General features: G+C 45.1%; 1 protein-coding gene across 4 annotated transcripts in view; it reads right to left on the bottom strand.

Moving 5' to 3' along the window:
* The window catches only part of UROS (uroporphyrinogen III synthase), a 37,044-nt gene that overhangs the window by 18,102 nt on the left and 6,398 nt on the right, over window positions 1–12,544 (bottom strand). For all 4 annotated transcript variants that reach the window (XM_034663420.1, XM_019796291.2, XM_019796292.2 and 1 more), the window contains exons 2-5: window positions 6,168–6,256; window positions 5,895–5,978; window positions 3,938–4,034; window positions 1,800–1,874 (exon numbers count right to left, since the gene is read on the bottom strand). In XM_034663420.1, the coding sequence (XP_034519311.1) occupies window positions 1,800–1,874; window positions 3,938–4,034; window positions 5,895–5,978; window positions 6,168–6,230 (319 nt within the window). In that variant the 5' untranslated portion in view covers window positions 6,231–6,256. The remainder of the gene's footprint in view (window positions 1–1,799; window positions 1,875–3,937; window positions 4,035–5,894; window positions 5,979–6,167; window positions 6,257–12,544) is intronic.

The following is a 12,544-nucleotide window of genomic DNA, read 5'->3' on the forward strand; positions in this document are numbered from 1 at the left end:
AGTAATGGATTGTACCCTATGAAGTAAAAGAGGAAACTGAATCCATACTGGTGTAAATAAATAATTGAATAAATTGAAAGTGTGATGAACACATTATCAGGGGCACCTGACTGGCTCAGTAGGTAGAGCACATGACTCTTGATCTGGGGGATTATAAATTCAAGCCCTACACTGGGTGTAGAGATTACTTAAAAAAATAAAATCTAAAAAAAAAGAAAAAAGATGTTATCATATAGTCTTAAAGTACCTCCCCTTAAAGTACTTATTAATTTCAAGGAGGAAAAACAATCGCTTCACTGTGGAGAAGCCTCATATCACCTAAATCACGGGATTATAAGGAACATTATCAATAACAGGGCAAATCAGAATGATGCCCTGCTGGGTAAGAGGCAAGGGGAAAAGCAGCATCACTTGTGATATTCCTGCCAGGTGTATATAATGTGAATCAGAGAAAAAATCAGACACACCTAAATTGGGGGACCATCTACAAAACAACTGGCCTGTACTCTGAAAGTGTCGAGGTCACAAAGCCAAAGACAGACGGAGGCCCCTTTCCAGCCTTCAGGAAACGAGACAGGACAACTAGATGCAAGGCAGGGTTCTGAACTCAATCCTTTTGCTACGGCAGACGTTATTGAGAATTAAGAGCTACTAATATGCATGTTAATTTCTTGAATTTGATAGTTGCGGCTCTACAGAAAAATGTGCTTGTTCATAGGGAACCTACATTCAACTATTTAGGGGTGATGGGACATCACGTTGGCAACTTACTCTCCAGGGGTCCAGGAAAGATTGAGTTCTTTGTATTACAACTCTAAGTTTTCTGCAAATTTCCTTCACGATAAGAAGTATGTAAAAGAAGCAGCTATATAATCGTCATATAGATGTATCATAATTTATTTCACTATTCCCCTATTGGGGGCTTTCCTTTTTCCATGATTATAAATAATGCTATGATATACATTCTCATATAAAAACTACTTCTTTTTCCTATTTTGGATTATTACTTTTGGCTAGATTATCAGGAAAGGGATTAGTGGGCCAAAGGGTACAAAGCTTATAATAGAGCTTTATTTTTTATTTTTTAAAGATTTTATTTATTTATTTATTTTAAGTAATCTCTTTGCCGAACGTAGGGCTTGAACTCACAACCCTGAGATCAGAGTTGCACGCTCTACTGACCGGAGCCAGCCAGGCACCAATGCAATAGAACTTTTTTTTTTTTTTAAGATTTTATTTATTTATTTGACAGAGATAGAGACAGCCAGCGAGAGAGGGAACACAAGCAGGGGGAGTGGGAGAGGAAGAAGCAGGCTCCCAGGGGAGGAGCCTGATATGGGGCTCGATCCCATAATGCCAGGATCACGCCCTGAGCCGAAGGCAGACGCTTAACCAGTGAGCCACCCAGGCGCCCCAATAGAACTTTTGCATATATACTAAGTCGTAGTAGAGACTACAGGAGAGAAGAAACCAGTTTTTCATTCCCCAATGACTTAACCTTTTTTTTTTTTTTTAAAAACACTGTAGTTTAAAATATTTTTTTGCTTATTAAATTTACAAATAATTAGTTAAGTATATAATGCTGCTGCTAAGGGTACAGTGAAAGCTGTCTCTCTCTCTCTCCAATAAATAAATAAATCTTAAAAAAAAAAGGCAACTTTACCTTTTTTATCACTTAGCAAATACCAAAGGTTTAGCTCTGTCCCAGGAAGAGGGATGAAGACAAACACGTATTTCTTATTATAAATCAGAACATCCCAGTCATTTTTTGGCGTCTTATCTTTACCTCGATTGCTTACCTAGAGAAGCAGTAGCATTGCCGACCACATACACTGACTTGGCATTCCATTTTTCTCTCAGAGAATGTTTCCAGGCTGTAAAACATGAAATTACATGTGAGCTGTGGACACCACAGTGGCCATCTGGACTGTTGTCCAAAGCTCCTTGTTCATCCTATGACACTTGTGAACAAGGCAGACTATTAATAACCACATATAAAGAACAGCATCTCAAACTAAAATTCCGTTTTTATTCTGTTCAGATTTGGCAGGCAAATTTTTAAAAGTCACTTCATAAATGTTTCAACATGCCTTGCTTAGAGTATTAACTCTTTTCCACAGTTGGTACTAGAAGCATTTTTAGTGTGTATCAGAAAACAAACATAACTTGAAGAATGCATTTGCAGGATGACATTAGCGTTTAAAAATCCAGACTTTAGGGGGGCCTGGGTGGCACAGTGGTTAAGCGTCTGCCTTCGGCTCAGGGCGTGATCCCGGTGTTATGGGATCGAGCCCCACATCAGGCTCCTCAGCTATGAGCCTGCTTCTTCCTCTCCCACTCCCCCTGCTTGTGTTCCCTCTCTCGCTGGCTGTCTCTATCTCTGTCAAATAAATAAGTAAAATCTTTAAAAAAAAAAAATCCAGACTTTATTAAATTTTTTTTTCTTTTTTGTAATCTCTACACCCAGCATGGGGCTCAAACTCATGACCCCAAGATTAGGAGTTGCACACTCAGGGCACCTGGGTGGCTCAATCGGTTAAGTGTCCGACTCTTGGTTTTGGCTCAGGTCATGATCTCGGGGTCATGGGGTCAAGCCCCTCATGGGCCTCCATGGGCAGTCTGCTTGCGATTTTCTGTCGCCATCTCCCTCTGCCCCTTCCACCGCCCCCCCTCTAAAATAAATGATAAGATCCTAAAAAAGAAAAAAGAAGAGTCACACGCTCTTCCAACTGTGCCAGTCAGGTGCCCCTAAAAATCTAGACTTTTAAAGAAAAAGTCACTGGTCATTGAAAAGGGCAACTTAGTGTCTAATAAAGCAATACAACTGGTTTTATTTGGAACCTAAATCTGAAAGCGGTCAAGAAACTATAATCGCAGATGTATCCACTAAATCAAAGTAAAGATCATAACTTTCAGGTTCATGAGGAAACACAATTTAATAGAGAACATTAGCATCTTAGGACAATAACAAACACCTTTAAATGTGGATTAAAGAAATACAAAGAGAAAACAGGGTGCATAAATATATAATAAGGCCACTGGGTGCTCAATACTTTTTGAGAAGATAAGGAAACATGAGTTCTTCCTTCCTAAAATCCGATTTGGAGCATAACTCTCCCTTACATTTAAGTGTTATGCTACCCTTTACACTCCCGTGGGAGATTTCCTTTTATTTATTTATTTATTTCATTTACTTGTTTTTAAAGATTTTTATTTTTTTTAAGTAACCTCTACACCCAACGTAATGAGGACCACAGCACGAGTGCCTCTGGCCAGCAGTCCAGGAATAAATGAGATGATGAATGTCAAGTATTTAACAGATTCTGGTATACATTAGGCACCCCATAAATGTTAGCTATGAAGCTATCTGATTGAAAGACTAAGGTGGTTGTTCAGTCTGAAGCCTGGGCTCTGTCCCCGTGTGTTGATGGCGAGGGAAGCAGGTAGGAAGAAGGGGCTGAGAGATGGTCATGTCATTAAGTGCCTGGCACGGCACCGGCCATTTTTTCCCATGTGGTTGGATTTTTTCATCATCCCTTTGAGGAAAGAGATTGACACCAATATATTCTGAGGAGAGAGATGACCACCCAGCAGGTGAACCCCACAGGGTCTGGGGGCTTGGGGGGCCACTCTGTCTCCTGTTTCCCTAGGCAGTACCTGTGACATGACATCACTAGGTGCCCGCTCCCGTCGGAGAGCTACCGGCTAACCTGTCATTCTGTGGGACATTTAGAGTCAGCTTATAAGGAGAAAGGTCATTTTCTGCTTCCTCCAAAGGTTACACAAACTAAAGTAACTTGGTACATAAACAGGTTTTTGAGCTAAAAGTCATTGAGATGTTTCAAACCTGAAAAATCTACTTCTGGAATCCGGTATCCCCAGTGGGAAGAATCAGAGTAAAGAAAGTTCAGTGGAATTCACAACAGAGGCCCCTCACCTTCCGTTTTACTGTCTTTCTCCAAACACAGCTCCACGGCTTCCACTGCTCTGGGGCTGGTAAAAATGAGTCCCCCATAGCCTTCAGGATGAGACAGCTGTGCACCAAACAGCAACAAAGACATTTTACATGATGGCCAAGTTCAACATTTCCCAGATTTCCAAATGCTTCACAAAACTAATTCCTTCCATCCATCTGTCCATTTATCCATCCATCCATTTATCTATCCATCCGTCCATCCACTCTTCCACTCAACACCTACTGGGAGTTTACTGTATGCCTGGAACTATTCCAGGCGTTTTGGGATACGCAGGTGAATTCACTACTCGTGGCATTTCCCTCAAGCAGCTCCCAGTCAAGGGGAGAGCCGGGAAAGAGCACTGTAGGGTGGGGGTTGTAGCAAGAGCAGAACGGGCCACCTGACCCAGTCTGGGCTTGGCTGGGGCACAGGCAGGAGGGCAGACTAGACCTGCACCTGTAATAAAACTGGCATCTTCAAGGGGCGCCTGGGTGGTTCAGTCGGGTTAAGCGACCAGCTCTTGATTTTGGCTTAGGTCATGATCCCAGGCTCCTGGGATCGAGCCTGAAGTTGGGCTTTGCGCTCAGAAAGGAGTCTGCTTGGAGGTTCTCTCTCTGTCCCTCTGCCCGCCCCCTGCCTTCGTGTTTTCTCTCTCTCTAGGGTAAATAAATACATCTTTTCAAAGAACACTGGAATCTTCCAGGGGCGATATCCACGTAGAGACCTTGATTTTCAAAGCTAGTAATAGTGATAAAATCTACCGAACACTGCTGTTTTTACATGTTGTGTCCCTCTCTCTGTGAAAGTTCCTTGGGAAGCAGGTGGGGTTCCTGTCATCTCAGATGGAAGACTCGGGCTCGGAGAGGCAGAGGAACTGGCCCATGGTGAGTGGCAGGGCCAGGACTCGAGCATGTGCCTTGTGCCCCAACTCCCTGCAGCATAGGGAGCTAGACGAAGGGTCCAGAAGAGCCCTCAGGGGGCACGCTGGCTGGCAGTGACGGGACAGGCTTCTGTGGAGACTCTACCATCTGTGTGGCCACGAGGTCCAAGAAGTGATCTCGAGTGATGAGACCCCGGTGCCTTTCAAGGCTGCTTCTGGAAGGGCATGCTGGTCTGGGTCCTTCTTACCTCGTTTCCCAGCACACAGCCCAGCATACAGGGGCGTGACAGATGCCGGATCAGTGTCTGTCGGGTACATTACTGAATGAATCATGCAATATTGGGCCCAAATCGAAGGAAAACACAGGCTTTCCATAAAGAGCAGGAGGGGTACCTGGCACTAACAGAGGCGTGGGGACCGGGAGCAGAGCTGGGCACCCTAGTCCATGAAACCAGCCTGGCTCTTCCCCCCATGTCTAGAAAGGAGCTCCAGGGGAGACACCCTGATGGTGCTCCCCTCCTGGGACTGGGTGCACGCTGGTGAGGGCTGCCTGAGCACTGAAACTTTGATCTGAATCATTTGGAAGACTTTACTGAGATTGTGTCCAGCGAGATTGATCCCGGTTACACCTGGAGGCAGACCTGACGCTGTGGGGGAGCAACGCTCCTACTTGCTGGAGATCTCGGCTCTGTGGCCCAACCTGGGGCCTATCGCCAAAACGGCAAAAACTGTGCAGTGCGTGGTCAGGACGGCCGGGTAAACGGGAGGATGAACAGGAAGGGCCCACATGGCTGAGAGCCCTCTCTGCAATCCGCTCTCCCGGGGAGGGGGGGCCCTCAGACCCCACCTCCAGGTCAGGGTGGCTTTCTGGAGAAGCTGGTGGAAGCCCAGGGACAGTCTCATCGCAGCGTCCACTGGAGCCAGGTGAGGCTGAGCTGCCCTTGTCTTCAAGTTTGGTAGTAAAATGAGGGAGCAGTGAAGAAATCCTTCTGGCTTGGGTTGGCAAGGATTCTACAAAGACTCAGAAATTACGGTACTCAGACACTGACAGACCTTACCTTCTCAGAAAAACTGGGAAGAGACAAAAACTCAAATGATAAAACAGGGATCAGAGTGGCTTCAAATCCGTATAATCCTAATTCCTGCAAATACAAGAATATAGTTCTGGATTGGCCAGGGTTGTTTGGAAAATAAGGAAAGGGTCACAGTGACAACTTTTACTCTGTGTCAACGCCTCAGAGGGTTCGCAGACCCTCCACCCCCCCCACCCCCTTAGCTTCCTTAGTAAGACAGTGTCATGCTGGGTGGGACCAGGAGCCTCAGGCACTTACCCTGATGTATGGATCTTGGCCACAGTCGTCCTCCTTAGCGTCTTTCAGTAAAAGAACCTTCATTATCGCCTGGTAGTCCTTACAGGGCCCTGTGACAGAGCAGGGAAACGAAACGGATGGATCTTAATTAGATCTCAAGGACTCTTCCTAAGCAATGTCGGATGGGACAGGAGCATGGGAAGAAGGTAATCAACTGCTCGCTGAGGTGACCGACCTATCCCTCGCCCACAATGACTTAGCGTTAATGGGCTTGTTCCTTCTGAAGACCCTGTCACTGATAAGGCCAAGGGACAGCATGGTGGCACTTGATATCACTTGGAAAGGCAGATGAAAGCCATTAGGGAAAGCCAGTCTCCTGGCCACACATTTAAGGCTTCTAAAGAGGAGTGATACAAATTTGGGGTTGTATCGTTAACAAGTAGACAAATTATTTTAAGGAAATAAAGAACTACTTCCATCTCAAGATATATGTACTAAGTGGCTCACAAGCTCTGTAGGAAATAATTATATTGACCCTTCTACTGCTCAAATGATGTTTTATAAATGGTGTCAAATATGAGATCTCTCAAAAGTTTTCTAACGACCTGGAAAAGAATTTGTTGGTATGTTTCAAAAGCGTCGTATACTTCATGCTTTTTCTTCCTATAATTTTACTTCTAAGAATAAATACTAATACTCCTGAGGGAATGTATGCAAAAACTAACATAAAAATGTTCACCCTGGATCTTGGTATTTTTTTTTTAATCGAGATATATTTGACAGACAGCACTGTGTAAGTGTCAGCTATTCAGCTGTTCATCTGATACTTATACACTGCAGTATGATTACTACAGCAGCAGCTTAGCTGACCTCTACCATGCCTCCTCACAATTATTTCTTTTTTGCGGTGAGAACCATTAAGATCAACTTTCCTAGGAACTTGGAAGTTTGTACTAGAGTACTGTTGACTATAATCACTATGTTGTGTATTAGGTCTCCGAGACTTACTCCTCTTCTAATTGCAAGATTGTATCCTGGTATTTATAGTGGGAAACAAAGTAAATGTCCAACAGTGAGAGAACAGTAATATGAAATCATTAAAATATTAATAACATAATTACATGGATTTAATCACAAAATGTGAAGTCAAAAAAGTAGGATGCACGAATAGTATGATTTTGTAAACATAATAAATGCATATATATGAAAGAATATGCATCAGAATATCACTAATTATTTCTGGGTGGCAGGTTAGGGTGATTATTTTCTTCTTTACCTCCTTCTGTATTATTCACATTTCTTTTTTTTTTTTTTACAATAAACATTAAATTCTTTTGTATCAAGGGGGGAGGAATTTAATATTACCACCCCAAAAGCTTCAAAATAAATGTTGCTATAGACCTGTAGGATAAACTCTGCCTGAAACATGGATTACTATCCTGTAAGTAGCATTAGGCCCACCAGCTAGTTACTTACTAAATATTATACAGTGGGTGATAATAGTCAAAAGGCATGTATTGTTTGGAGCAGAAATGTGTTAACTCTGGGAGCCATTACTTGTGAGTTATTACTGAATAGGTTTCTGGAACATTATAGTATCTATGGGACGTCTTAGGAAAATTTGGCTCAAAATGAATTGCTTTGTATCTAAGCAACCAACCCTGGGTGAACAAATAATCATCATGAAATCAAGTTCTAATTACTGCTGCTGTCGAGCTGTGAGCTAGAGAGACAGGGGATTTGGGGACATGGGCAGTATTGTTCCTATCGTTTCCTGAAGTTACTTGGAATGTGTCTCATGCAGAAATTAGGAGCCTTTCCGAGATGGGCACGTGCAGGTGTCAACCTGGTGAGGCTCGAGTCCCCATTTATTCAGAAATGCTAATGTAGGTGATGCTGTGAAAGCGTTTTGGAGAGAGGATAAAGTCTATTATTGGGTGGCTTTTCACCAGGGAGATTATCCAGATAATCTGGGTGGGCCTCTTCTGGTCAGTGGCTTTCAGAGCAGAGCCGAGGTTCTGAGGAAGAAATTCCAGCTGTGGACACAGCTTCCTTTACTGCCCGGGCCAGCCTACCCTTCTCGGTGGTGGGCACTCAGCTTGCACTCAGGGTCTCAGACTTGCCCGGCAGCCCCCACAGTGGCACGAGGCAGTGCCTTGCAGCAGGTCCTAATCCATACCCCCCACCGGCTGTTTCTCTGATTGAAGCCTGGCTGATCCTGACAGCCCCTTCTGGGGCTCCAGGAATCTGTATGGCACTGAGTGGCAGGTAAAACTTAGCATTTTCTGTTAACACATACATGTTTCCAGGCCCACAAAACAAGCAACGATTGTCAAGATTAACAGGTGGAAGCACGATGCCGTTGGAAGCAGTCAGTCCTGGGCTGCAGACCTCAGCCCCACCAGTCCCCACCATGGCTTGAGGCTCTGGGACGCGTATCCCCAAGATTTCAAAAGATACGTTAGTGGTGCTTTCAAATCCCAGAAGCTAATCTCTCCCAAGTGTTTCTATACTGTTCTCAGGCAGTGACACCTGGAATCTGCCTCGGAGAGATTAGGTCTGCATTATGTGTTGGGGGCGGGGTACAAGTTCAAGTCCTACCAAGTGCCAGGAGGTGATGTGGGAGAGATAACTAGTGGATGCTGATAGCTGGTTGCCAGTCCAGGGCCATCTCTCTGAGAAGGTGGCATCTTAGTTGAGATCTGAATGACAACAGCAGCGAGGAGAAATGTTCAAATGTCAGGAAGGGTCTGGGTGCGTTCCCAGGACAGAAGGATACCCATGGCTCCAGTGGGAAGGACAGGTGGACTTGGACACCATGAGAAATAGGAATCCATGACAGGTGTAAGCAGGGCTGGCAGCGATGGATGAGGTTGGCCACCCAGTAGAGCAGGCAGTGGAGCCGTTAGGAAGGGGCTGAATCGGGGATTCATACTGAAGACAGAGTTAACAGGACACAGTGGTGTAATTCAGGGTGAAACCATCTGTCCACAGCCTGACAGTTGGGCCTAGGTGCAAATGTCTTTCTTCTTTGAATCCCACCTAAATTTTGGGTTTGTTCAGTGTAATCCTGTCAGTGAGTTAACAAGTATTTCTAGACAGTTACTACATCCTAGGCACTGGGGATGTGATATGATTCCTGCCTCATATTTATGGGAGGGTAAAATAGACACTCTACAAATAAGTAAAAATGATAACAGAGTCGGTGTGATAAGTGCTATTAAAACAAGTCAGGATGCTCTGGAAGCATAACTGGCAAGTCTTACCTGGACTGGGAGTGTGGCAGAGGTTGCCAGGTGCCCCCAAATGCCCACCCTTCCTTTCTCACTCACAGAAATGGAATCCCTTGCTAGTAACAGGGCATACTGTTGCCCAAAATAAAAGCATACTCCTGGATGTGGCCAGGGGACTAGCTTCTGGCCCACAGGATGGAAGTGGGAGTGATGTTTGTGGGTCCCGCCCTGCGAGGGAAGTGCCATGCCCCTACTCTTTCCCCCCTGCCTCCCTGCTGGCTGGGATGTGGATGGCAATATTCTGGACCTTTCCTTGGTCTGTGAGAAGCTGCAGTAATGCCACTGTCTAAACCCCTGTGATTGGAGAAAGCCATTTGGACGGAAGTCGGGGATTCTAGGCACAGAAGTCATTCCTCACTCAGAGGGCAGCGGCCTGATGCCATCCACATCTGTGCCTTTAGAAACACATGTCCCTTGGCTGTGCCATGAGCCAGTCCTCCCCTGGGAGTATTTCCTCTGCTAAGGGCAGTGTCTCTCACCTAGTCCCTGGGCCTTTGCTGCAAACCCTTTGGCTCTGCAGAACCTGTTGGGACTTCCCCTCCCACCCCCCACCCCCATCACCTGCAGGCCTTTCTCTGAGCCCTTGGATTCTGCTCTGCCCTGAATGTGCTAATAGTATGGTGAATGGTTCCTGTCACTTGGGGGGAATCAGTTCTCAAAAACATTATCAACTTTAAATCTTCAATTACTAGGAAAATTAGTAATGTGTGAGCAAGACTATCTTTGTGCACTTATCAGGTGATTTCTTTCTCACTGAACTTGATGACATGGGACTCTGGCAGGGCAAAGAATCACCAGCAATGGTTCCTCTTAATTTTGCATCCGAGGTGCTTTGAGCAATGGCAGAGAAGAAATAGGGCAGATATCTGATTTTTATTTGTCAAGTCCAGCAGCACATCTCATGGAATCTCTTAACAGTTATTATCCGGAAGCCATCAATTTTATTGCCTAAGACAACCACAGAGTAGAACCCAGAAGAAACATTTTCTCTATTTGCAGTGGGTAGATCGGTTTTGCTTTCAAGTATTTGCATTATTAAACTAAGTCCTTTGTACCAGAGTGGTACTTTTTATCTTCATGCCTCTGTCTTCCCAAACACTGGGGTGTGCAAAGTATACGAGAGGCAGCGCAGTGGGGGATCACGAGCACACTCTTCAGAGCCCCACTGCCTGAGTGGGGATCCCACCCAGCTCTGCCACTGACCGGTCCTGGGACTTTGGAGGAGTTTTGTCCTCTATAGGTCTGTTTCCTTACCTATTGAAACAGGACAAACCTTGGAGATTAATGCAAGTAAAGCATTAGATCAGTCTCTGGTGTATAGTAAGCGCTCAGGAACTGTGTTAGCTGTCATTGTTATGTCCTTTGAGTCACTCAGCGACCCTATGACTCGGTAGGGCATAGGTTATTCCCACTTAACAGGGGAGAAAAGAAGATGACAACGTGCGCAATAAAGCCAGTAACAGATCCCTTGACCCTCAGTCCTGTGCTGGTTCCGTGACACCACACTTCCCTCCTGTTACCCCAAAGAGAAAAGGGCAAGCAGAAATGAGAACAGGAGAAATAAATCTATAAACAAGAAGCTTTCCATTGCTGTTAAGATCAGATTCAATCTCCCCGATACAAGCTGCGAAAGCCCAGCGCGTTCCAGCCCCATGTCTCCGCTCTCCCCGGTCCACTCCAGCCGCCCCAGACTTCTCTGCATCCCTCAGGCTTGCCCTGCTCAGAGCTTCTAGTGCGAACTCCTACTCAGCCCGCAGAGCTGGTGTAGACATCACTTCCTCAGGGACAGTTAGGACGTGGGTTTGGCGGTGCTCAGAGATCAAAGGAACAATGGTTGAAACGGGTAGAACTTTTCTTCTGATGGAAAAGTCCTGGCTGACTGGTGGCCCTGTCATACAAAGGGGATGTGCTCCTTCTACCTTGTTCTTCCACCATCCCCGGGAGGAGAGGAGCTCAGAGCTGGGCACCAGACCACACAGGCTGTTCAGGCCATGAGAAGGACTTCGCTGTTTATCCTGAATGACATGTGATGCCACTGGAGGACTGAGCACAGGGTTATGTGCTCTGACTTACAGTCCAGTAAGGTCACTTGCAGGTGTGAGGAGAAAAGACAAACTAGAAAGGAGAACTGGGAGGCTCTTAGGACAGACTAGGTGAGGGGCACCTGTGTGGCTCAGTCGGTTAAGCATCTGACTCTTGATTTTGGCTCAGCTCATGATCTCAGGGTTGTGAAATCAAGTCCCGGGTTGGGCTCTGCAAACTCCAAATGGATGAAAGACCTCAATGTGAGACAGGAATCCATCAAAATTCTAGAGGAGAACATAGGCAACAACTTCTATGACATCGGCCAGAGCAACCTTTTTCACGACACATCTCCAAAGGCAAGAGAAATAAAAGATAAAATGAACTTATGGGACTTTATCAGGATAAAGAGCTTCTGCACAGCCAAGGAAACAGTCAAAAAAACTAAGAGACAGCCCACGGAATGGGAGAATATATTTGCAAAGGACACCACAGATAAAGGACTGGTATCCAAGATCTACAAAGAACTTCTCAAACTCAATACACGAGAAACAAATAAACATAAATCAAAAAATGGGCAGAAGATATGAACAGACACTTTTCCAATGAAGACATACAAATGGCTAACAGTCATGAAAAAATGTTCAAAATCATTAGCCATCATGGAAATTCAAATCAAAACCACACTAAGATACCACCTTATGCCAGTTAGCATGGCAAAAATTGACAAGGCAAGAAACAACAATTGCTGGAGAGGATGTGCCCTCCTACATTGCTGGTGGGAATGCAAGTTGGTACAGCCACTCTGGAAAAGAGTGTGGAGGTCCCTTAAAAAGTCAAAAATTGAGCTACCCTATAACCCAGCCATTGATAACCCAGCCATTGCACTACTGGATATTTACCCCAAAGATACAGACGTAGTGAAGAGAAGGGCCATATGCACCCCAATGTTCATAGCAGCATTGTCCACAATTGCTAAATCGTGGAAGGAGCCGAGATGCCCTTCAACAGATGACTGATTAAGAAGTTTTGGTCCATATATACAATGGAATATTACTCAGCTATCAGAAAGAACGAATTCTC

The sequence above is a fragment of the Ailuropoda melanoleuca genome, chromosome 6 (genome assembly GCF_002007445.2).
Source record: "Ailuropoda melanoleuca isolate Jingjing chromosome 6, ASM200744v2, whole genome shotgun sequence".
Classification (NCBI taxonomy): Eukaryota; Metazoa; Chordata; class Mammalia; order Carnivora; family Ursidae; genus Ailuropoda; species Ailuropoda melanoleuca.